We start from the raw sequence: 27,013 nt of genomic DNA, 5'->3' as shown, positions 1-27,013 counted from the left end.
ATGATGAAGCTTAGAAATTCAACCAAACCAAATCAATTAAGCTGAGGCTGAGACTTTTCCATATGCAGTCATAGTAAAAAGAACATACAATTCTAAAGTTCTCAGCAGACCATAAAATCAAGTAAATGCAAACTCAGATGAACAATAAAACATGGCGTTTGACACCTTGTCATTCAGCTGTGTGCTAGCGCAACAGAGTATTGCTGCCCATCAGTGTGGGAAGGGTTATAAGGTTATTTCCATTAATTTGAAGTCAATGATTCTACAGTGAGAAAAACATTCACAAGTGGAAAACATTCAGGAAGCTTCCCAGTCTTACTAGTGCATGTCCTAGCACATTCACCCTAAGGTCAGAGACACTGCAAGAACAGATCCATATTTCAGACTTACAGGCCTCAGAAGGTTCATCACAAGACCTCTGAAACATTGTCCTTTGGACAGGGGATACCAAATTGCAGATTTTTGGCAAAACTAAATACCTTACCTCCCATCAAAATAACTAGTGACTTTCTCATTGCCCTGACTCTGACCACATCAGCATCCTCATCTTCCTGGACCTTTCTTCAGCCTTCGACACCATTTATCACACCATCCTTCTCTCGCCTCTAACCAGATAGCTTCTCAAACTTGCCCTCACTGGTACTGTACTTTCCTGGTTTCAGTCCTACCTCTTCAACAAAACACAGTTTGTCACCAATGGAGGCTCCAGTTCCACCTCTGCTCCATTTAACCAAGGTGAGCCTCAAGGTACTGTGCTTGGACCCTTTCACTTCTTCATCTTAATGCCCCACTTGGCCAGATCATCCGCCACCATGGTTTCTGGTTCCATTCCTATGTTGATGACATACAACTTTTTCTCAGTACCAAACCCTCCACCCAGCTCTACCCACAATCACTTGCCAGCTGTCTGCATGAAATAAAAAATGGATGTCATCTAACCAACTCAACCCAACAAACTGAATTCTTGGTTGTTGTCCCCAAAGCCCTACTCTGGGAGGTTGGCAATCTACATAGATGGTTTCTCATCTCACCATTCCCAGACATTTCTAATCTGGATATTGTTTTGTACTCCCACTTTAATTCCAGGCTCATATCAAGTCTGTAACCAAAGCAGGGCTTTTTTCACCTAATGAACCTAATGTCTCAGATTTAGCCATTATTAGCTGACTCTGTAGCAGAGACTCTAGAACTCACCCACCAGGCTTCCAAGAGACTAAGCTCTGGGAACACCCCCACCCTCATAAATCTCCACTGGCTTCCAGTAAAATCACACATTATTTACAAAATCCTTCTTCCTGCTTACAAATCCCTCGCTCACCTGTCTGGCCTGCTGCACCCATACATGCAGTCCTCTGTCATGGGACTGCTTTCTGTCCCTTGTACCAGTCTCCAAACCTTTGGGGACAGAACCTTCAGTGTGGCAGCCCCCCACCCTCTGGAACGCTCTCCCATCTGAGCTTTGCAAGGCCCCGTAACTGGAGTCTCCTAAGAAACTTCTTAAACTCACCTCTTCAACAAAGCCTTTTACTTCTAGCTTGTTTGTGTATTTAGTCTTAAACGTCCTTAGGTTTCTTCAAATGCACAATACAAATAGGGGAGTCACCTGGTCATCTTGGAGTCATGGAATCGACCATGAACTCCTTTTTTATACTATCTGTCCAACGGCTAGTCATGGCCAAAACAGAGTCACGCGTTAGGGTTGCTGTGCATAATTGTATGCAAATCTCAATGCACTGAAACAACGCTGCATAGAAGTGTGGGTCCAAATTTCTTCACAGCAGTGTAAGAGACTGATAACATCAGACAGAAACAATTCAAGAAATGGCTACTAAAGGTGTTTGGGTCCAAATGCTACTAAATCATGAGGTTTAGTAAGTTTTTCAGAAACTTTTTGTCAAATAATTTGACACAGTGAAATGTGTTGTGCTGTTCATCTGAGCTTTCATTTCAACACCTGCTGATAGAACGTGTACTTTCTTTTTACCGTGACAGTAACTGTGTCAGCCACAGTTTGTGCTGTCAGTTGGTGGTTTTCAGCTTTTGGGTATATCATAAAAAGCGGATTTTAAACAACATAAGAGACGCATGATGTCTAACAGAACATGATTAAGTTGCCAACCAACTGGCATGTCAGCAAGTCTTCATTTTACTTATGAACCTATTTGTCGACTGATGTTCAGTAAGTTTCTCATACCAGATCACTCACAGTCTGTAACTTCCTTCTATTGGGCTGTTCTTTATTTCATCTTCAAGGCAAAACTCCCTGTTTGCATTAAAGAGGACACAACATTTGGCTGTTGTAATGCAAGGCTCTCTTAGTTTTTCATTTTTAAACTACTCAACAAAAAACAATGGTGCACCTTGCTTTCTCTCTGCTTTCCTTTGCAGTAACTATTATTTCACTTCCTTCAGTCATACAGTTTTCAAAATCTCTTGGCTCTGTGAACTAGGCTTCTCTCTCTAACAGTTAAACTTCTTCCTCTCATAAAGAGAAATGAGAACACGGTGATATGTTCCAAATAACAACCATAGAACCTATAAGTTTTAAACTTATCCATATTCTCTAACATATACAAAGTGTGCAAGAGTTATGAATCGAGCCACATAAGGTAACAAAGTTTCCTTGATAATGCCGCTAAGTGAGTCCTCATTGTTTCCTACATGTGTGACTAGTACTGACTACTTTAATTGAGCACCTCCCCTTTTGTAACCACATACAATGACCATATGCAAACTAAGTACTGTGGAAACTTTATTGTTGGATGATCAACACGTCACAATAAAAGTCATTCTCAATGTGGAACCACTTTGGAACATATCACTACGCCACCATTTCTCTTCATTTAAACCGCAAACAGACAGTAAATAAGCTCGTTCCGTTACTTAACTTACTACAATACTGTATGCAATTTTATTTCATGTTATGTTAAGGATTAGGGAGGTCTCACTACTACAGCCTCACTTTCTAAATGTATACTTTCCCTCATTCAGTACTTTTTTGTTGGATGTAAAATTAAAGACTGCACAGTTTTTCTGTTAGCAGTGTGAAGCTTCATTTCTCTCAGCTTCTCTCTGTTTGTTTGTCTGTTTGTTCATCAGACGGCCCAGGAAGAGGTTCATTCTAAGGAGCAAAAGGTCAAACTCCTGACTGCCAGTGTGAATAGTTTCATTGCCAAAGCCCCGCCCACAGCCCATGATGCTTTGCACTCAGAGTTGGATGTACTGACAGCCAACTACCAGCGCCTGTGCAGCCGCCTTGATGGGAAATGTAAAACTCTAGAGGTACATTGCATTCTTTCTTTTCTTATTTGTTATCTCTGCAGTAATTTCAACCTTGGTGTGCACAGAAAACATTTATGTAAATTTTATGTAATGTTATGCACTTTTATGTAAAATAGTCATGTCCTTACAAGGGGCTTCAAGGCTGATGCTTGCATACATCATGCACAGCTCTAAAGGGGTGTTTTGCTGTAGATATGATTTTAGAGAGTGTATAATAGATATTATAGCTGAAATGAACCAAGTCAAGCCAATTTTCAGACTTTTTTCTGTTCCTTTTTTTTCATTTTATCATTTTACCATCAAATTCTAAGCCTCATTAAAAAGAAGTCTTATGTTCAATTGTAGTCTACACGCACTCATTGTGGGAATGAATGTTATGGTAATTTGGGAGCTTTTAATTATTTATTTGAATTGTTCTTTTTCAAGGGTGGAATGATTGTACTGTACGCATCTTTAATTACTTAAAAAATTGGATGCACAAGTTTGAATTTATGTTGCACACGGTCAAAATTGTAAAAACAGGCTCAAATATATACATGCAAGCAGTGCTAAAGCTTCTACAATGAAAAGGGCAGGCCTGTTAATTCCTTGTTTGATCGTGATTGAGTACAATCGGTAGTTTTTGTTTTAGAAAGCATTTTAGATACGCAGAACAATGAGAAAGTCCAAAGAAGTGTCTTTTATCGCTTTAATGTTCCATTGTTTCCTTTCTTTAAGCTCAAATCAGTTTGATGTTTGAATGCACAGGAAGTTACAGAAACATACAGATATTTGTGCAAAAATGTAGCCAGTAACAGTAAGTTGACAGAAAAATAAAAAGTACAGATATGTGAAAATTCTACTTAAGTACAGTAACAAAGTATTTGTACTACGTGTCTGTGTTTATCAAAATGAGGTACATTGGGGTTATCTGTAGGTATTAAAACCTGTATAAATAATAATAATTACACTTATTTTTATTTCATCTAATTCCTTCAAAGTCTTTACTAAATATATTATGAATCTAGACATATTCATATATTATTTAAACTGCAATTTGACAGCTTGACTGGATTGCTACCTAATTAAAAGGTAAATTACAAACTAATCAGTGCTTGATTTTGCTATTATGCTCCTGAGAAATAATTACATCTGTGTCTTGCAGTTTGCAATAATTCAGCTTTGACTGAAGCATTCTCTTGCTGCTCTCTCTTTTTCTGCCATTCTCCAGAGTCTTTCTTACCTCTAATTGTGAGTTCAGGGCACTTGTCTGTTTTGTGTTGCAGGAGGTGTGGGCGTGTTGGTGTGAATTGCTGTCCTACATCGAGCAGGAGAATGCCTTTCTGGACCAGTTGGAGGAGAAACTGGACAAGACAGAAAACTTGCCGGGAGGATCTGATGAGCTACAGAAGGTGCTGGATGTAAGTGTAATTCATGTGTAAAGCTGGTAAAGCACCAGGAGTGGCTCTGCCACGTTACATCAATAATGCAGTTTTGCTCCATTCTCTACACATTTAATCCACACTTGGAGAAGTCTTCACATGGTAACTGATATTGCTGTATGCTGTTCCTGTGTCTCACATCTTGCCCTCCTCTTGTGTGCTGTGCAGCCTAACGTGGAAAACGGTGAATGAATTGCTACTTGTGTTGTGGATTTCTACTGAAACTGACTCCAAGGGCTTTCACCCAATCACACACATTCCTACAGCACTGTTATCGATGCCTACGCGCTTTCTCTAATCATTCCAGTGTTTACTATCTCGCCCAAGGATCCTTCGATATGCAGTAACTGGGGATCGATCAGCTGATCTTCTGACTGGTAGTTTCTCTTATTTCTTTCTGTCTGTACATGCAGAGCATCGAGGTTCTTTTGCAGCACCCAGAAGACAACAGGAACCAGATCAGAGAACTTGCCCAGACCCTGATGGATGGAGGTGTTCTGGATGAGCTGATTCAGCAAAAGTTGGATGCTTTCAACACCCGATGGGATGAACTTATGGCGAGGGTAAGATATACAGCACGTGAACTATAATGTAAGCACACAGTGGAAAACCTGAAAGAACCGTTACTTTATTGTTTTAATAAGCAGTCTACTTTTTCATATTTGTTAATATGTTTTAGGCCAGAGAGCAGTTTGTGCTCATTTACCTGAATGTGTGTAGTTTATTACTTTGTCTGGACGTAACAGTGGGAAACTCAAATGAACTAGTCACTGAACTACTTAGCATGAACTTTCTAGTCACTGTCAGAACTCTGGCTGCAGCACAGGGAGCTTTTAGGACAACCTGATAATTCATTGGTCTGGGAGACATGAAACATGGGGGATACACAGGGATGGCGGTAACTTAACTCTCACTGCTGAAGGACTGATGACAGAATCAGTTTCATGGCCTGAGGCATGCTTTTGGACCTCAGGGCAGTGCAGAAAGTCTTCCATGCAACAGATGACTTGTGGACCTCAGTCAGATACCATGAAGCTGGAAAACTTGATCAATGAGTAACTTAGCGTTCTCAGAGGCTGTGGACAGTTGTGTGCTGACCTGGAGAGGATGGAAAGGATGACTGTTGTATTCTTGGAGGTTGGTAGGCTGGTAACAAAATCGAGTGCTATATGAGTCCAGGGTCTGCAGTATGTTCAGTTCAGTTCAGTTCAGTTCAGTTCAGTTCATTTTTATTTCAAACATTTCAAACATGTGCCTTCACAATCATTACAAAATATCATTCCATTATTTGTTTGAAAAGGAGTAGGCTGAAGTATTTACTTATTTGTCCCTACCCCCTCAAGTTTTACCTCTCATTCATTTAATTTTTTTTTGTCTTAAATTAAACAAACAACATATGAAACATATGAAGTAAAACAAAACATAACATACATAAATCAAAAACAAGAAATTAGCAAGCCCCACCACAGTATAGTTTCTTTCATATGAAAAATACAGAATGTGTATATTTGCAGATACACAAGTTATGGAAAAACAACAAAACAAAACAAAACAAAAAAACAACCAAAAAAGAACCGCAACACCATTACCAGCAACATTACCATCCTGGGTTAACCCCGTTTTCTTCATTCTTATACTTATTTAAAATTAGGTTTTTATATTTTACTTTAAACTGTTTTATGTTTTGACTGTCTTTTATTTCTTCTGTTAGACTGTTCCATAATTTAACTCCTGCAATTGAGATTGACATAGTTCTTAAAGTTGTTCTAGCACTTTGTATTTTTAAATTCCATCTCCCTCTTAAGTTATACCCACCTTCTCTTTCTATGAACAATTTACAGATTTCTTTGGGAAGCAGTTTATTTCTTACTTTATACATTATTTGCGCTGTTTTAAGCTTCACCAAGTCTTGGAATTTAATAGCTTGCATTTTGACAAAGAGTGCATTTGTATGGTCCCTGTACCCTACATTATTTATTAATCTAATGGCCCTTTTCTGTATTATAGTTATTGTTTGTGTGTTACTTTTGTATGTGTTTCCCCAGACCTCTACACAGTAGCTCATATATGGCAGTAGTAAAGCACAGTATAAAATGTGCAGTGCTTTCTGATCCAACATATGCTTTGCTTTTCCCAGGACGGCAATGCCCCGTGCCAATTTCCCCCGAACATAAGTAATGTGTGGCTTCCAACAGAGCTTGTGGTCAATGATCACCCCAAGAAATTTTATTTCATTTACTCTTTCTAAATATACATTGTCAACACATATTTCTACTTCGATGTTTTTCTTTTGGTTTCCAAACAACATAAATTTGGTTTTATCGAGATTCAATGATAATTTATTTATATCAAACCACTTCTTTAATATCGTTAATTCCTGTGTGATCATTTCCAAAACCTGTGGCAATTCCACACCTGAACACAGTATATTTGTGTCATCTGCAAATATTACAAACTTTAAATTCTCCGATACTCTGCAGATATCATTTAAGTACATAATAAACATTTTTGGACCCAGTACTGAACCTTGAGGTACTCCACAAGCTATATCCATCAAATTAGATTTATATTCATTTATTTGTACATATTGTTGCCTATTCCCTACATAGCTTTTTAACCATTCCAAAACCACTCCCCTAAACCCGTACTTTTCCAGTTTTTTTAATAGAATTTCATGATTAACAGTATCAAACGCCTTCTTTAGATCTAAGAAAACTCCGAGCGCATACCTCTTATTATCCATACATTCCGTTATCTTTTCCATTAGATCTATCAGTGCCAAAGCTGTTGATCTGTTGTTTCTGAACCCATACTGACTATCTGTCATTAATTCATATTTTTCCACAAAACTGTCAAATCTTTTTATGAAGAGTTTTTCCAGTATCTTAGAGAACTGGGAGAGTATTGACACTGGTCTATAGTTTGTAAAATGATGTCTTTCACCGGTTTTGTAAATGGGAATAACTTTAGCAACTTTCATTTTTTGTGGAAAAACTCCTTTTTGAAACGACAAGTTGAATATATATTTTAATGGTTTTACGATACCATCAATAACTGTCTTTACCGTTACCATATCAATATCATTCCAGTCTGTACTGGTTTTGTTCTTAAGTCCTCTAACCATGTCATAAATCTCTTTCTCTTCCACTGCTCTTAAAAACATTGAGCTACTATTCCTTTCAATATTTTCACCAGTGTCCCTTTCTATTCCATCAACCTTTATTTCTTCTGCCAGTTTTGGCCCTATGTTTACGAAGAATTCATTAAAGCCATTTACTATCTCTTCCATGTTATTAATACTTCTTGTCCCTTCTATAAAGTATCCAGGGTAATCATTATTCCTTGATTCATTTTTGATTATTCTGTTTAATACATTCCATATATCTCTTGTGTTATCTTTATTGTGTTCTAACCTTTTAATGTAATACTCTCTTTTACAGGATCTCATTATATTAGTTAATTTATTTTTGTAAGTTTTATACTTCATTTCAGTTTCTATTGTTCTCTTTTTTATGAATTCTCGATATAGGGTATTCTTTTTTTTGCTGGCATTTTGTAGTCCTTTTGTCATCCATGGTCTTCCTGCATAGTTGTGTTTCCTATTGATTTCAATTACTGGGCAGTTTTTATCAAGTAATGTGTTAAATGTTCTTAAAAATCCTTCGTAAGCTTTATTAACTTCTGTTTGTTCATATACAATATTCCAATCTTGCTTTAAAAGTTCATTTCTAAGACAATTTAAGGTCTTCTCTGTTCTTATTCCTTTGTAAATAATCTTATGTCCATCGTTGTTCACTTTATAATGGCAATTATACGATGCAAAGACTGGTAAATGGTCACTTATATCATTGATTAACAGCCCACTTTTTATCTTTCCTTCTATTATATTTGTAAATATATTATCTAATAGAGTTGCACAATGAGATGTTATTCTGGTCGGTCTTGTTATCAGTGGAAATAAACCGATGCTGTACATGGAATCAATAAATTCTTCTGTACTCTTATTATGATTTGGATTCAATAAGTCAATATTAAAGTCCCCACAAATAAACATTATTTTCTGATTTATATTTGTAAATAAGTCCTCCATATATCCTTAAATATCTCAATCTTAGATCCTGGTGTTCTATATATACAACTGACAATTAGGTTTTTCCTTTTTTCTATACTTATTTCCACTGATAAACATTCCATCACTCCATCAATAACAGTTGTCATTCTTCCCATTCTTTTGTACTTTAGGTTTTTATCAATGTAAAGTGCCACCCCACCTCCTTTCTTGTTGATCCTGTCTACATGAAGGAATTCATATCCATTTATTTTAAAGTCTTCTTCTTTTCCAGGAGTTATCCAGGTCTCCGATATGGCTATCACATTGAATGGCTGTTCAAACTGTGTTATGTAGTCTTTGATGGATTGAAAGTTTGCATATAAGCTTCGACTATTAAAGTGAACCATTGTTATACCCTGTTCTACCTTGAATTCCTTTTTAAGTTGCTCATTTGTATAATAATTGCATTCATTTGTCTTATTGTTAAAGAAATTACAATCAGGATCTATGTTGCTGTCATACATCAATGTCTTATTTTCAATATCTATATGAGTTGTTAGTTGAAAATTGTCAGACATCTGCGTTGGTTGTGCACTTGGACGGTCCCATCATATTTAGCACTGCTTTGCATTTATCAGTTATATTTTTCTAGTTCAGTCATCTCTTTGATGACTAGAACCTTAGCCTGCTCTGGTGTTCCATTTAACTTAATGAATATTTTACAGTCTGACGTCCAAGTTGACTGTATTTTCTTCTGTTTTCTTAATATTCTTGCTTGTCTTGCAATGTCTGCATTTTTCTTGATTAGGTGTTCATTTAAATAAACATTTGTACCTTTTAGCTTTCTTCCTTGCTTGAGCAGTTCTTTTTTCTGTTTTCTATTAACAAAACGAATGATAATGGCAGGTATTTGATTTTTTTCTCGGAAGCGGATGGCATCCCTCAATATTTTTACTGTCCATTTCTATATCTTTGCTTTTAAAGAAGGCCATTACCTGCTCTTCCAAAGAGCGTAGCTCTTGCTCGGGTGGCTCCCCTCTCTCTGATGCTGCTACCCGTGCGTATGTCTGATGCTTGGTTTCCAGTCCTGTCACTATCACATCATTTACTCTTGAATATTGTTCCAGATCTGACACCCGTCCTTCCAGCATAGCAATCTTCTTGTCCTTTTCCTCGCTCTGCCTTCTTAGTTCTTTAATATCATCCATTAAATTGAGTATCAGTTTTTGTTGTTTGGAAATTGTTGTTATTTCTTCAGACATAAAGTTTAGGGATTTCTTTATGTCCTCCAGTTCCTCCTCATTAACGTTGCTCCTCTTAGGCGGCATCTTAACGGCGTTAAGGCCCACTGGTTGCGAAGCACCCTTGAGGGTTGCCGAAACCCGGCCTGTCCTGGCAATTAACCTCACTGGTTAATTGCCTTCAACTCCTGGGTTTGCTTTTTTAGGTGGCATTTTGAAAATGATGAGATTGGTATTTCCTTGTGATGGCCCGTTGAAGTCACTGTTGATTTACTTGTTGGTGCCTTGCTAGAGGATCCTGGGCCTAGTGGCTGCTGGAGGATCCTGGGCCTGGTGGCTGCTGGAAGAGCCTGGGCCTAGTGGCTGCTGCAGGATCCTGGGCCTGGTGGCTGCTGGAAGAGCCTGGGCCTAGTGGCTGCTGCAGGATCCTGGGCCTGGTGGCTGCTGGAGGATCCTGGGCCTGGTGGCTGCTGGAAGAGCCTGGGCCTGGTGGCTGCTGCAGGATCCTGGGCCTAGTGGCTACTACGTTGACGCGAGTTGTAACAGACCGGGTCAGGGTTCAGATCGGACATGCTGCCATGTGTCATGCCCTTTCACAACTCACCGGAAAAAGTTCAGGCAGAAGTGAAACAGCATCATTTCTGGGCGTCTGCCTCACGCACAATTATGGGGGTCTGAGCCATAAGCATTAGTGTCTGGGTGGGTCTTGCGGTGACGCTGGAGCGGATCTCCTGAACTACGGTGACTGATTGCCATTGTTTACTGAAGAGTGGCACCACCTGCTCCTGCTCTCAGCTGGTCTTAAAAGCCAATCCATTGATTACTGCTCATGGCTCACAGGTGAGAGGAGACAAAAGTGGGAAGCAGACTGTCCCATATTTATAAAACATAAAGTTTTGGTTGAACTTTCTATATTAGACGGTGAACAAAAGGTACTTTTATGTAATTTAATTGTTGATCTACTACGTAACTAAAAGTGGAGGTCCTTATCAGCAGGAAAAGTTCTAGAACTTCTAAAAATACAGTTTGATTTTTTAGCCACTGGTAGGATTTCTTGTTGTCACGCACATCTTCTCTTTGAGCTTGATTAATGATTCTTCTCTTCATTGTAATTCTCCTGAGACATCTTGTGTTTCTCGTCATTTTCACACATTAACTGTTTTTTTTAATCATTGCTCCCCTTTTGTATCTTTATCTGCCTAATTCTTGTCCTCCATTTGTCCCTTTGCCATCCTTCCAGTCATCACCGATGACATGATTGCATTCTCAGCCACTTGCTGTGATCCTCAGCGACAGATTAGACATAGTTGTGCGCCTCCCTTACAATAGAACCAGATTAATGTTCTCCTTGCTGCCTGATAAGCCTTCTTTTGTTTATCTACCCTACATAGACTGCAAGAGTGTGTGTGCGTGTTTTGTGTTTTTTATTTCAGACCTTTTGTATTTTTGAGAGGAACAGAAGCTCCTGCTCCTTGTTTTGGTATTTATACCAGCATGTATGCATGTAGGGAGAGACTGGGTAGGTCTGAGCCCTGTTTATTTGTTATCTATGAAAAAGACGAGGAGCCGCGAGACAGGACCAGAGTTTTAGTGAGTATTTCTTGGAATGATGGATGAGAAGAAAATGTGCACAGAGAGCAAAATATTACCTGGATGTTTTTCCTTTGTTGAGCTGAAAAGACGGCATTGAGGAAATCAATTTTTATTTCTTACATCTGGCAAAAATTGGATGTTTCATGAGCAACACTGTCAGATAACTAGGGTTGTTTGTCAGTTTCATGGTCTTCCCAGGGATTTCAGATGACCTTTGAAATCTTATTGTTTTAAAATTTGAACATAATGACATGTACTCAAAATGCCACATTAGTCTGAATATAGGCTGAGCCTGAATATATCATCCAAAGCTTTGTTTGAGCAAAAGTCTTGTTACAGAAAGGAAAGGGATTCAAGGAGATTTCGGCAATTCATCTTTAAACTGACTAAAATTCAATTTTCTTATGCAAGTGAAATATGGTTATATATAAGCGTAGAGGTTTAGTTTTCACTTATAATAAGTTAGCATTATTATTATATTAAGCAGGATGACAACACATGTTCAAAATGCAAATTGAGTAAAATAAATAAATACATAAAATGTTATAAAAAAATGCCCAAATGAAAATCTGATATTCTGTTTACTCTATCAAAAACTAAAGGAACTCTTTTTCTGTCATCATGTTTCAACTTTCTTTCCATGACGAGAGGTGCACGATAAATAAGCTAAATAGAGACGAGCCATACTCACTGTTTAATCTTGGTTTATTCTCATCTGATGATAAAAGGTGACTTGCTATGAGTGGCCACAGTACAGACGAAAGTATGACTTCTGTTACTGACACAGTACCGTCAGTAAACTGAAGGCCTGAGCATGCTACAGAAGTCGACTTTAAAGGGGTTTGGGAGAAAGGTAACATTTTCAACAATGTTTGTTAGATTCAGACAATTTTTTGGTTTCATTCAGCAGAACAATGATCTACTTCACTTGTCACATGCTGTGCTGCTATAACAGCTTATTTTGATTTAGAAAGTGATTCTGAGATTGTGGCTCTGTTGTCATTGGTGATTACTCTTACCCCAGAGGCTTCAAAAAGCATTATTCTTCCTTTTCACCCTACTTAGCTGATGAAAAAGAAGATAAGTGCAAGAGTCAGTCAGCTTCCTTTCACAAGCTCTAGTTAGCTGACAGAGCAGAATAATAATCTCAATATATTAATGTTCCACTTTAAAGTGATAAATCTGCCCCATGCATGCAAAAAACAATAATTAAATAATTCCACGTCTCCTTGTTCATTTCTTCAGATCACAGATGCATACTTGGAGATTTCATTTCATTGTTTGGTAACAGATGAAAACCAATTGGAAGGTGTTTTTAACATAAGGCAGTCAGTCACCGATGTTCGGGATAGAGGAATAATGAGTAAGAAGAAAAACCCGAGTGAGGGCCTCAGACGCATGCACTGCTAGCACAAGGCTTAGGCTGCCTCAGGACTATACTTGGAACCATTATCCTTCTGTATGGGATTAGTATGTTCACCTGTAACCGCATACATTTAAGCCTTCTCTCTCACACACAGTCACACAGGCTCTTATATGATGTAATAGGATTGTTTACTAGTTATTCCTGTCTGCAGTTAACGAGAGAGTGAAGATGGAAACACTGCAGTAGACACTGAGACACCTCACTGATAACAAATTTCAGAAGAGCGTCGGTTATATAGCGACAACACCGAGAGGACATGCGAGAGAAATCCCAGAATCCATCCTTCAAGAGGGTACACACAGGGGGCTGTGTGTCTTTGTGTAGATGTACTCCTGTCTCGTGTATGTAGCTGTGTGTGTCTGTTTGTGTGCTAATAGTGAAGCCTCTACGAGTGCTTTACTGTGCTAAAATTCTCATGGCCTGTAAATAGCTAGAAAATAGTCTGTTTTCATATTTAAAGATACGCAAACTGGGCGCTGGTTCTACAGGAGAGGGGCCGGACTTTTAGTTATTGTTCTTGTTCTAATTTACATGAGTTAGAATATGTCTTTTGACTTTCTTGTTTCCACAGGCAGCACTCAGGCAAAAAGAGCTGGAGCAGAACCTCCAGTGGGCTCGGGAGAATGACGAGACCCTGAAGCAGATCCAGGAATCCTTAGCTAACACAGACCGCCACCTTACTGCATACCTGGCTGATCAAATCGACGCTCAGCAGATACCACAGGAAGCTCAGGTAGCCATAGCACAATAATCCCTCTATAACCTTTATAGTCACATGAGAGGAACAAAGGCATTTGTTTCCCACGCCAACCGAGGAAGACAGAATTCCAAACGATATCCTGACTTTACAAACATTTGTAAAATATTACAGCACCCAAGTGTGAGGTCTAATATCAGCTGGCCAAAATAAAAAGAACCAGTTCTGAAACCAGTTTGGGCGTCTTTAGCAGATTGAAAGTCTCTGTTTAAGGGCAAATCCAGACCACCGCTCACCACTGGTGTTAGGAAACAAACAGATACACAAACAGCCTCGGTCTTTCTGTCCTTGCCTCTTTTTCCTGCTGTCTTCCCCACACTTTGACTTGATTTCTCTCTGTCTCCCTTTCACCATCTCTTTTTCAATCTCTCTCTCACTGACACACACACACAAGAGGATAAAAGGATGATTACATTATTGGAGCAGAGTGGACTTTGTTTTTAAAGAGAAGGGTGGCAGAGACAAAGTGTGTGCGAGAGAATCTGTAAGTGTGGCGGTGATGTAGGCTCGTGTTTGGACTCCATCTTCTCTCTTCTTGATATCTCCTTCCCCCTTGTGGTCAGCAGAAGGCTGTACACTGTCAGTCCATTTAAGCATTTTTAGGGTTATTTCACTTTGACTTTAGTGTTTAATTGAATTTAATAAATTACATAAAATTACATGAATTCCTTATGTATCATGTGTGTTTGTGTTTTCACAAGAAAATCCAGTCAGAGCTGAGCAGCCATGAAACGACCCTGGAGGACTTGAGGAAGAAGAACCAGAACAAAGACAAAGAGCCTTCCCCAAAGATCATGGGACAGATGGACCTTACCCAGGTACATAACCACAGACAGTGTGCTGAAATGGGTAATATAGGTGCAAACAGCCCTTACTGACGACCACTTGAAAACATCAGGTCACGTTTTTTATCCTAAAGCTAGAAAACATGTAAATGGACTCTACTCGAATGCTCAGATCTCCTGCACATCAAATTTCCTCATCAGAACCTGTTTTGAGGTGTTGGGTGGTACAACCAACAGTACAGCATAAAACACAGAAGATAATGCTGAAAATCAAAGGGCATTATTACTTACATCAGTGCGAGCATACTGTGCCATGTGGGGTGGCTGTAGCTCAGGTGGTAGGTCATCTACTGAGCGGTTGGTGGTTCGATTCCTGGCTTCCCCTAGTCTGCATGCCAAATATCCTTGGGCAAGATACTACTCAACTGCAAGTATGCATGTGTGTTGCACATTTGCGCCACTGACAGGTGATCAAATACCTGCCAGTACTCAAACGTGTCTTTGGAAGTTATTGCCGTGGTAACTATATCAATGACCACTTTTTGCCATGTTAGTGGACACATGTACAGACAGGATATGGTGTTTGCTGTAATCAGTACTCCTGTAGGACTCGTTGCCTATCATTATGTGTACTATGGGTCTTGTCATTTCCCAGAATATGCTGGCAGATGTGTGGACTAAGTTCCGACTCTTCCAGAAGCCTGCTAACTTTGATTCTCGGCTGCTCGAGTGTGAGCGCGTGCTAGCCTGGGTCAAAAGTCAAATGGGGGTGCTGGACATCCGCAGTGTGGAGCAGGATGTGGTGCAGTCACAGCTGGAGCAGTGCATGGTGGGTATTTGTTTCAGATACGAACTGATGGAGAGATTCTATTTTAAGTGGCTTCTATCTATTTGGCTTGAACAGAAGCTGTATAAAGCGCTGAGTGAAGTGAAAGGGGAGGTGGAGACGGTTATAAAAACAGGCAGACAAATCGTACAGCGGCAGCAGACTGAGCAGCCCAAAGAGCTGGACGACAGAGTGACCGCCCTGAAACTGCTGTATAACCAGATGGGAGCTCAGGTTAGGACACACACACATACGCACACACACACTGGAGTAACTCCACCAGCATAATCAAAGAATATGTGTTTGTAGGTGACAGAGAGTAAGTTGGAGCTGGAGAAGAGTCTGAAGTTGTCAAGGAAGCTGCGTAAGGAGCTGAACGGGCTCACAGAATGGCTCGCCGCCACTGATGCCGAGTTGACGAGGCGCTCTGCAGTGGATGGAATGCCCAGTGACCTGAAGGATGAGGTGGCGTGGGCACAGGTACCTACGTGTATATATCGACATGAAGACAAACATTAAAGAGTGATAATATCTTTTATTTTAAGTGCCTTTATAAACATGCAAGGTCACCTTACATAGAAAAGTTCTTCTGTCCTTGTTTCCTAATTGTTCTCAGTGCATCCATGGGGAGACGGAGAGACACCAGCCACAGCTGCAGGCAGTGGTGGACCTCGCCGAGGCCTTAAAGGCTGTGCTGCGCGGCCACGGAGGCCTGGTGGACGACAAAGTCAGCCTGCTGCACTGCAACTGGATTGCAGTGACTTCTAGAGCAGAAGAATGGCTCAACCTGCTGCTGGTCAGAAATAGAGCTGAAATCATTCTGTGATTTTCCTTATTATACTTTTCATTTACCTGTTGTTTTGGTTCTAATATTAGACCTGGTTTGCTAAATATAGCTCTTGTAGATGTCACTGTTTGCAGAAGAAGAGTCAGATTTTTCTCTTTCTTTATCTCTTTCAGGACTACCAGCAGCAGATGCACAAGTTGGATGGACAAATACAGGAAGTGAATGGATGGATCAATGGTGCAGAGAGAAAAATGAATGAGATAGACAGCCAGGGACCCAGTGATGTGTTGAAGGTTCTATTGTTTATATACTTTGAGGCTTTTTCCCTATGCCAAATGTTTCTTTCATGCCTTTGGTGAAGACAGTTTATGCACCTTACATATGTGTCTTGGGACCTGCAGGTGCTACGTGCAGAGCTGGAACTCACCAGAGGAAAGATGGAGGAGGTAAGGTCTCTGGGGCAAGAGTTAATGTCCACCAGGGGGGACAACTGCCAGGCCCAGGTCAGACCCAAGCTGGAGCAGCTTAACCACAGATTTGACACCATCTCTCAGCGCATTACCTCTGGAATGGTAGGGAAGTACCTTTATGGAGATATACTTTTAGAGCAGTAACACACAGTCTGTTTGTTTGGCTGTTTCATATTTATTGTTAAATGCTATATCTTAAATCCTAAAATCCATGAATTTACTTTAATAGATTTCAAATTGTAGTTGCTCCTTAACTCTTCTTCTTAGTCTTACTACATAGGTCTGCGACTGTGTAAATAAATGTACGTTCTGTGTGTATGTGTGCGCCTGTACATCGTTGCCATGGGACTGTGTGTGTGCGGCAGACGGCAGCATCAGCCAAAGAGCTGGAGCAGTACCACAGTGACGCGCAGGTCTGGCTGGAGCTCCTGGAAGATGAAGTCAAACAAGGGGAAAACCTGAAGGAAGAAGATTTCCTGGAGGACAAGGTCTGTTACCCTCACACCAAGGTTCAGTCACAGCTAGTGTGACTTCCAGTCATTTTCTGTTTCGACTAACAAACCAAGCATGTACTTTTTAGGACTGTGAGGAGGGCGCAGTTAAGGAGTTACTATTAAAAGGAGAGAGTCTACAGAAGAGAGTCCCGGATCTGGACAAGAGAGAGGAGATCAGACTTAAGCATAACAAGCTGAACATGAAATACAACACAGTGAAGGTAACACACACAACAGCTAATATTAAACAGAGTAATAACATGGGAGTATATTCACAATGTGTTATATCATTGCAATGAAATAGCTAAAAGTTGCTGCTAACACATTAAGCCAAAGCCTGTTATCTGTGTTCAAGTCAGCAAAAAGTTGCTCTTTGCTGGCTAGCATATTATGCTAATATTAGCATATTATGTTAACAATAAGCCAAAATAAAGCAAACCATTACATTAAATAAAATAAAACTTAACAAAGTAAAGATTTTTTCATTTTCACTAAATACAAAACTAAACTTGTTGTACTTGCTTCTATAAATATAGAAGTATGTATGTATTACATTAAATAAATAAAAACATGTTAACGTGCTCATACATGCAAATACAGAAACAGTTTCTACAATGAAAACTTTTTGAGTCAGTACTTTCATGACCAGCTTTTTTTGAGATAATAATTGTGGGAGGAAAGAAGCAAGATGACATGAATGTTAATGTTCTTCTCAGCTATAGCTGCACATAAACACTGTTTTATTTTGAATACATGTAACAGCAGGTCAGTTGGATGAAAGCTGTGTCACATAAAGATATTCGTGATATTCATGTGTGTGCATGTCTCTGTGTGCTTGTGTGGGCACATGCATGTAGGACCTGCGCGTCTTTCGAAACAGGAAGGCATTGGCCATTGCGCCCCAGTGGTACCAATACAGGAGGAAGTCACATGACCTGCTTGCCTGGCTAGATGACATTCAGCGCAGAGTGGACTTACTGCCTGACCCGCCTGAGGGAGAGAGGGTCAAGGTGACGATGTGCACAGAAACACACACACAGCTCCATTCCATAAAGCACTTCTTTGTATTTTCTATTTGGCTTTTCTCAAAGACCCACAGCCTGACTTTGTTTGTCACCGCAGCTCTTCATCTCACGCCTTTTCTTTCCCACATCGTCTGCTTTGATCTTTTGCCATTCTGTGTTTTGCGGTATATATTCCTTTGTTTCTATCCTTCCTCTCCCCTTCTCCAACTTTTGGATAAAGATTTAATATCAAAGATTTGCAGCTTAATGACATGGAAACACTCCCTGAGCATTTTTTAAGGGAATAGTCTTTTTATTACGATCACCTGTAGATTTTATCAAGGATTTAGTTTTTTATTAATGGACCAGAGTTGTATGCAATATTTTATTGTCATTAAATAATTACTAACTGTCTTTTAAGGCAGCATTGAACTTAAAATCCCTGTTTATTACTTCACGATGATGATAAAACATGCTCCTATGTAATTCAGTATACTATTGAGCTTTGCTGCAGCAAACATACTTGACCTCACTTGACCAACTCAGTAGCTTTAGACATTGCCAACATTATATTAAAACCGTGTACTTTACTTATATTTGCCACTTGATTAGTTTTTCAGAATAATTTATATACACTGTGGTGTAAAGTAATCACTTATTCACACAAACCATTGAATTCAGGTGTTCCAATCACTTAGATAGCCACAGATGTACAAATGACAGAGCAAGGTTATGCTGAGGTGTATAGTGCACATCACTATAGACCTCCAGACTTCATGTGGGATTCAGATTAGTTCGGGACCAGTAGGTAGAGAGCTTCATGGCTGGGCAGCTGTATCCAGGCCCTACATCACCATGACAAGCACAATTGCAAAGCATTGGATGTAGTGGCCTAGAGCATGGTGCTACTAGACTCTAGAGCAGTGAAGATGTGCTCTCTGGAGCGATGAATCATATTTCTCTGTCTGGAAATCCACTGGATGAGTCTGGGTTTGGCAGTTGCCAAGTAAATGGCTCTTGTCAGACTGCATTGTCTCAATTGTAAAGTTTGGTATGGGGCCATTTCTCAGGAGCTGGGCTCGGCCTCTTAGTTCTAGTGAAAGGAACTCTTAATCCTTCAGTGCATGAAGACCCACAAAGACATGGATGAGCAAGTTTGGTGTGGAAGAATTTGACTGACCAGCACAGAGTCCTGACTTCAACCCAATACAACACCTTTGGGATGAATTGGAGCTGAGACGGCGAGCCAGGTCTACTCGTCCACCATCAGTGTCTGACTTCACAAATGCACTTGGAAGGGAAAGCCTACCCAGAAGAGTTGAGGGTTTTATAGCTGCAAAGGGTGAGCCAACGTCAAATTAAACCCATGTTAAAAATGGGATCTCAATCAATTTCATACGCTTGTGAAGGCAGCATTTGTAACTTTGTTACAGTTTGTAGGCGCTCCTTCCAGTTTTTGAAACTACAGCATCTGAAAAGAACACAAGAATCATATTGTTTGTTTAGAGCAATTTTAAGTATTAAGATGTCCAATGATTTCTTATTTTGATCAAAGTGCTACAGCAGTGCAGCACTAACATCTGGTTCTGATTTGGAGAAGGTGTGAGAAGGAAACCCTGGACTCCCACCAGTTTCCCCGCCCTTTCTGACTCTCTGTATGTGTTTCACTTTCAGATGATCACTATGACATTTCGCTAAGCGGACACACCACCCGCACGTCTCAGACTCATCATCATTGCCGCGACAGATATTCCTCACTGCTTGTCCGTCTGTGTCTCTGTCCATCCTTCTGCTTCCAGTCTGTTCGTGTAGCTCTTTGTTTCTGTTCAGCCAGAAGCTGCTTAGTTCACACATAGCACAATAACTTTACTTGTTCTCTGTATGAATAAAGTCTCAAGGCAGTCAGTGCCTCATGATCATAGCACTGCTTTCTTTTTGAAATGGAGTTAAATACTATACAAATATGCAGCCTGAACTTTGTATGTTTATATGTGACACTGACGAACACAACACTTTGTCCCTTTTGTCAATGTATTGTCTCTGATGGGTAAATGATGTGCTGATGGGAAAAAGAAAGTGGAATGTGTCATTATTTATTATTTGAAATGTTTGTGTAACTGTGTGTGTGTGTGTGTGTGTGTGTGTGTGTGTGTGTGTGTGTGTGTGTGTGTGTGTGTGTGAGAATGTGTTTCCAATACATCTACATACTTCTCTGTGCTTGCCCCACTTGGCCCCCAACCAATAGCAAGTGACCTTCCCCATTGATTTTGTTCAATAGGAAATTGGCTCAGAGTTCGACAAGAAGAAGGAGGAGCTTAAGGAGGTGCAGGGCTTAGCCAATCAGCTTTCAGAGGCTGGAGCCACCAATCTAGTGGAGCCCCGCCAACTCCAGCTCAACACACGCTGGGTTGAGGTGGAGGGCAAGTTCATACCCTTCAAAAGACAATGTGTGAGTTTCAGTAGGCACAACTTGTGTATCTACAGTACTAACAGAAAATACTTTAATTATTATATTTCAATACTAACTCTTTAATCTCTCAAAGGTAGTAGTAAAAGTTGTAACAATTCATTTTTATGTAACAGCATGAAAGCTTCAATCCAAACGAAGGTTAGGAGCAGTAAACTTATTAAATCCACAGGCAGCCAACGAACAGTGTTCTGATCGAGTAAAACTAATATTGGTACCACAAACTCATTAGCTCTAACAACTATGATATGCTAGTAGTGCTATCTTAATAATTTACTAATAGATTCAGAATTCATGTAGGCTGTTTTTTAATAGTGCTACCGAGGTGGTTAGCATAGAGTGGTTAGCATAGAGTGGTTACATTTTGTGTGTTTGCCTATGAAACTTATGGATGATAAGAAACATTTAAAATGTTACCAACGTTATCTTTTAGTAAAATATTAGTCCCTACCTAAATACCCCAAATTTGAGACCTTCTCTATCTCTTTACATTTTTAATACCTTCAAAACTGATAGTACAATACATTTTTATGTTTTGAAAATCTGGATTTGATTTTCTCCACTCAAGGAAACAAGTTGCTTTTTGTGTCTTTCTATGCTGCATTCTCATCCACACATTATACCTGTACACAAGTTTAAATCTCCTTGGTTGCTTTGTCTTACTCTGTGTCACTGCATGCCTCCTGCTCCACAAACCAATCACATTACTGGCAGTTCCCTGATCTGCAAATCACAGACGATGTATTTATCTTGTAAGCCACTAACAGGAAATCCATGTACATAGACAGATACGCATGTGAACTGTCAGATTTCAGGTATACATTACTTTATTTCTACATGTGATTTCAGACCAGTCTTAAGCACAGTAGTATCAGTTTGTCATTTTCTGCCTTGCTCTCTCACAGCATTGGACAGTAAACATATAAGCTGCTAATGTCACTCATCTGGTCAAATATTTTCCTTAAATATTACTGATCACAGCGATCTTATGAAGCTGACATCTTCTGGACACTGTCTTCATAATACTAAAGTGCTCTCAAAATAAAGTCTTATTTTGAGTTCAGAGTTACAGGTCAGGGGGTAAGAAATAAGGCCGCACATCTGGCCACCCCTGTTGGTAGTGTCTTGCCCAAGGATATTTGGCGTGCAGACTGGAAGCACCCAGGGATCAAACATGAACCTTTTAGCTGGCAGATGAAACCAATTCTGTTATTGTTTAATATGAGGTCAAACCTGAGTGGCTTTAAGTCCACTGTCAACTACAGGTGCTCTGTGCTCACACACGAGAGTCAAATACAAAATGTTGGAAAGGCTCACAATGAAAACGTGTGGGCAGTGTTTGGTCCTTTGCTACTAATGTGAGGCAGTAAATTAGAGTCTAATCACTATGCAGCCTTTGCTCTTAAAATAATGTCCAATGTTGACATAATTCATAAATATGACCACATGCTTTTCCCACTTTTAATCACGTCTGTTTTAAGCAGGAAGGTTCTGATCAGCCAGTGAAGTTGATTAAAAAGAAATAAATAAATGTAAAATGAGTCTTAAGAATTATGAAAAAAATAACAATAGTCAGTCTTTAGCATCCAGGGAAAACTGCTGCCTAACGAAGGTTTAGGAACACAGCTGAGTGATATTATGACAGTCTAGGTTTTGATGGTTACAGTGTTGTGGGACACATAATTATAAACAGCCATATGCACAGAACAAACCAACAATAGAAAGAAAAAGCATGTAACATGAAACGTAGTATTGTGTGCACTTTATAGGCTTGTTGTTGGCTTAAAATATGAGACGTCAAAAAAAGTGAGCGGTAACTTTACAGGATGGTAGGTGACAGCACGTTTTTCAGAGACGTGCTCCTAGTGTAGGAAACCATGATGACTGTAAGCAGAGAAGCAAAGGCATTCAAAACTGTACCTCTCAAGTTCACCTCATAACACACACACACACACACACTTGGCATGATATCAGAGAAAGGGTTTTTCTTTTGCAAAGGCTTGAAGGATCAGCCCACCAGGTCTTCACATCAAAATCACTTTGACCTTCGTGATGAACACAAGTGGTTCTATGGCACCAGGTGCACGTTAGCATGCAGATGTTTGGGCATCAGTGGTAAAAACTGAGATCCTTAAAATAAAAAAACAAGATTAGCATATTAGTTTTGCTTTGGACAGTTCAAAGTAGGACCCCCCAGGAGACCTCAGCTCTCACTGACCAAAGATCCTCAGATCTCAATTAGCCTGTTAGTGTTACAGCTCGTTCACAGTCGTCATTAAAGATGCACATTTTAAGGCTTTCTCAACACTCAGACTCCTCCAGCCGTCCCCTAACAATTAACAGGCTTGGGTTACTCTATGCACCTGATTGGGACTCTAAAAATGAAAACAAGTGTTTTTAGGTAGTAGTTTGCGTAGCTTTTATGGAAAGAATTCAAAAAACTGCAGTTTAACAAACGTTTCCAAATTCTCGAAGCAAATGTCAGTAACTTGACTTCTATGACAGAAAGAAGAAACATAAATACAACTCAGTATCTCAATAAACTACATCAGGCACAAGCTGAAGATTTTGCCTCACCCTTTAACCTAAACTAGGATACAGCTGGGTTAGGCCTCCAAACAGGGACACCATCGCTTCATAGTACTAAAAGTTTGCAGAACGAATGAAACCTATTCAATCAAACACGGAGTCACATACTCTGAGCTCAAAAGGCTTCAATGGTTATTGTGTTTGCAAAGAGACATTTACTCAGTACTGGCCATGCAGAGTTCCCAGCCTTTGTTTGGTCACATTTTTCTGTGTTTTGATCATATGTGTTACACTTACATGACTTATGCACAAATGCATATATATACACAACAAGTTTATTATTAGACAAAAATAAACTATGCAGATACAAAATGTAGTTTGAAAATTTGGGGGTTTAGGAAAATGAGTCATTTATTGAGATTTCTTACACATTCAAAAAAGATGACGAGAAAACAAAATTGCAGATCAGTTGCAGATGTTGTTTTCTTTGATATGTTCTCTTTTTCTGATTTGGCTCTGCTTTGTATGTTTGTGTTGCCTTTTTATGTGTCTGTGTGTGCATGTGTGTGCACTTGTGTAATCAGGAGTATATCACAGAGCTCCAGGCGCTGTTGTGCTCGGTGTCAGAGACGGACTTCAAGCTGAACTCTCCTGAATACTGGCCTGCAGCATATTATAACATGTCTCAGCAAGAGCACTGCCTGAAGGTCAGCATTGCTTTTGAACTTCTGTCTGAAAGCCCAGTCAGTCAAAACTGACCACCAGTGTGATCAAATAACTAAAACCTATAAGTATTATACTGTTGTTTATACCATTATACTGAGTTTCCTGTTGTAGTCAATGTTGTTTTATTTTTTAATGTATTTTCTCTCATGCTGTGTACTGGGGATGCAACGATACCAGTTTTTTCAAACAAATACGATACCGATACTTGGATCTGAGTGCTTGCCGATACAGAGTACAAAAACTTCTTTCTACCACACACACACACACACACACACACACAAATGCAATGAATTGGAAGACAGGTTTTATTTTATTCTCTGCCGGTAAAAAATAAAATATTAATAAAAATGACCACAAAAAAATTTCAAGTGAAAAATAAGCACTTCTGTTAAATTATTGCAGAGTCTCCACATTGTAATTTAACAAAATATCACTGAACTATTGGCACTGTCTCGAGCTTTCAGAATAATAAATAAACACTCCTGTTTGGAATAAAATAAATACAACTTAGGTTTGAGAATAAAATAAACTTTTAAATGATTGCAGAGTGTCCATATTGTAAACAAACAAACAAACAAAATAACGAAAGTATTTGGCATTGACGAACAAACTCCTCAACAGTCCACTGTGCCGTTAAACCGAGGACTGACATCGCGCACACACTGCTTGTCTTTACCTCTTCAGAAAGTTTTGGCACCATTATCTCCCTGATGTGTGGGCGGTTGCGAATTTTATATCGCAGCTCGAGTACGAGTACGCTGAGAAGACGGCGCAATCCTATGTTTTCCACGACTGGCATTGGCTGGTCATCCAGAGCGATAAAATGAGTCAGAGCCTCTGTTGTTTTAACTGCCCGTGGATTTTCTCTTGACATTTTTCATCGCTTTTCCAAAACCTGAGCTAAAGTTGGCTGTTCCGGTCCACACTGCTGGCATTTTGTTTAGCCTAGCTACAGCAGCCTCCAGTTTCTCTTTTTTATCTGGAGCCGCCAGTCTCACTCGCCTAACCCTGTGCCTGTTTAGCGCGGGATGTCCCCCTAGTGGCCAATCTAAAAAACTACAACAGAAATGACCAGCCACCCTCTGACTAATGAAATAAGTTGGTATCGGTTAACTTTTACGAGTATGAGTACACACATATTTCACAGTATCGGCCCCGATACCAGTATCGGTATCGGTGCATCCCTACTGTGTACCATAGTTTCTATGACTACGTACCAAACAGGAAAATGTGCGTCTTGTAACATAAGAAGCTGTTGTAATAATGAATAGCAACTCGAGCTACTGTAGTCCTTTGAACAAGTATCCACACCCTTTGAACTGGTTGTCACATTACAACCTATTAAATCCAGTTCTTTGTATTCGTTAACGGCAAAGAAAGACACGGCTCAGAGTGGTCTAACTCAAAAAAGGATCTTTAATTTTACATATTGCAGCTTTGCACTTCCTCTTTCTAAAGTCTGTTGCCAGGGCAACTTGTCACCCTTAACATAGTTCTCGTGTGGGTCTGGCATACATAAAACGATATAATCAGACAATAAGCACTAAGAATATATTTATTTAAATCCCAACAAACCACAAACTTCGATGTACTTTTTGAGATTTTATGTAACATAGAATGGTGCATAATTGGGATGTGGAAATTATATTCTGTTCTATTTTGGGGTTTTCTTCTAAAATGTATCGTGTTAAGAGAACAATTCGAAATATTTTCACACCAGAGAGTGTACTCTCCTCAGTCACTTTTCCACCATAATCTTATCCTCCACACATGCAGGATGTAAAGGGGAACATTGACAAGCTGCGAGGTCCCGTCGATGGAGTACTGGCTCACAGGAAGGAGATGATGTCTGGTGCTCGACCTCTGGAGGGCCAAAGAATCCAGGAGTCTGTCAACCTGCTCAGTATCAACTGGGGCAAACTGAACAAGCTCTACCAGGACAGGCTTAAGTAAGGGTGGTTCCCTGTATACTGCGAGTCCTGCACGTGTGTGCGTTTCTGCACGCATGCTTGCTTTTGTATGTGTTTTATGTGCACACGTGGTATTATGTGTGTGTGCTTACATGCATATTTCAAACATTGTGCACAATTATAAATAAACTTTTTTCTGTGTGCGTGTCAAGGCGTTGGCAGGATTGTAACTCCAAGTGGCAGAAGTTTGTTTCGGATCAGAAGGAGCTTGAGGAGTGGCTGAACGAGGCTGAGGAGACTTTGAAACTGGCCGAGAGTGACCCAGGAGCACACAGACAGCACCTAAGGGTAAAACACGCATACACTACTTTTCCTTTTCGAGAAAATGTAACTGCACAAATATAACCTGTAAATTAAAGGTAAATTTGAGCGTTTGTTGTTGAATACTGTCAACGACACTGTGGGAAATCTTAAAATTCCACCTGGATCTCTGTCTATAATTTTCACTTGAAATCAATAAATAATTAATCAGTAATAATCTACTGTGTCACAGGACATAACTGAGGAAATACCCCTCCAGGAAGCGGTGCTGGGCAGAGTGAACTCTGCAGGGGTGGACATAAGCCAGATGAGCACACCAGATGATGCTTTGCAGCTTCAATCACAGCTCAAATTACTGAACACTCGGTGGGCCAACGTCTGCCAGCAGCTTAACAAACGAAAAAGGAGGTAAATGTGCACGTGTACGTGTCTGTAGCTTCCACATGGATAGAGTAACTCATGCCTTGTCATAACATGAGTTCCACATCTTGGGAATTTTAGAAGCATTTCAAGCACTTGGTCCTGGTGTTCCAAGTATGCGCTGCCTGCTAACATGTTGTTATGTGCTGATTGCCTCAGGGTCATATTTGCACAGGTCTTGCCTGGTAGACTCCTGCCTCTGTTGATCTTGTGCTCAGAGCTTGTCCCTGTCCTGCCATTATTAATGTCTCTGTGCTGTCTTTCAGTCCAGCCTTCTCTAACCACTTGTAGGAGTTTTTAGTCAGCTGGTGGTGCGTGCCATGGAGAGGCCTGTCCTTCCATGATGGTTCCTGTTAGGGATGGTATTTGTGAAGCGGTGCTTGTAGAGAACCAATTCCAAGTATTTGAATTCGTTGGAATTGTTAGTGTGCCTGTCGATTGATTCTGCTTGTTGCTTTTTGCAATTGTACTGTAATCAGCAGATTTTTGTCATGTGGACTAAA

General features: G+C 39.9%; 1 protein-coding gene across 4 annotated transcripts in view; it reads left to right on the top strand.

Annotated features, from left to right (window-relative positions):
- Positions 1-27,013, top strand: part of dmd (dystrophin) — a 308,778-nt gene that overhangs the window by 177,325 nt on the left and 104,440 nt on the right. For all 4 annotated transcript variants that reach the window (XM_080877233.1, XM_080877231.1, XM_080877230.1 and 1 more), the window contains 19 exons: positions 3,100-3,282; positions 4,548-4,682; positions 5,117-5,266; positions 13,586-13,747; positions 14,473-14,589; positions 15,212-15,385; positions 15,461-15,616; positions 15,692-15,862; positions 15,999-16,178; positions 16,343-16,462; positions 16,571-16,741; positions 17,005-17,127; positions 17,220-17,354; positions 17,991-18,143; positions 20,416-20,586; positions 23,718-23,840; positions 25,636-25,808; positions 25,982-26,117; positions 26,323-26,498. In XM_080877233.1, coding sequence (XP_080733359.1) covers positions 3,100-3,282; positions 4,548-4,682; positions 5,117-5,266; positions 13,586-13,747; positions 14,473-14,589; positions 15,212-15,385; positions 15,461-15,616; positions 15,692-15,862; positions 15,999-16,178; positions 16,343-16,462; positions 16,571-16,741; positions 17,005-17,127; positions 17,220-17,354; positions 17,991-18,143; positions 20,416-20,586; positions 23,718-23,840; positions 25,636-25,808; positions 25,982-26,117; positions 26,323-26,498 — 2,909 coding nt within the window. The remainder of the gene's footprint in view (positions 1-3,099; positions 3,283-4,547; positions 4,683-5,116; positions 5,267-13,585; positions 13,748-14,472; positions 14,590-15,211; positions 15,386-15,460; positions 15,617-15,691; positions 15,863-15,998; positions 16,179-16,342; positions 16,463-16,570; positions 16,742-17,004; positions 17,128-17,219; positions 17,355-17,990; positions 18,144-20,415; positions 20,587-23,717; positions 23,841-25,635; positions 25,809-25,981; positions 26,118-26,322; positions 26,499-27,013) is intronic.

The sequence above is a fragment of the Rhamphochromis sp. 'chilingali' genome (assembly GCF_963969265.1).
Source record: "Rhamphochromis sp. 'chilingali' genome assembly, chromosome: 3".
In the NCBI taxonomy this organism is placed as follows: domain Eukaryota; kingdom Metazoa; phylum Chordata; class Actinopteri; order Cichliformes; family Cichlidae; genus Rhamphochromis; species Rhamphochromis sp. 'chilingali'.
Note: the sequence above shows the minus strand (reverse complement) of the source record. Positions and strands in the feature narration are given on the sequence as shown.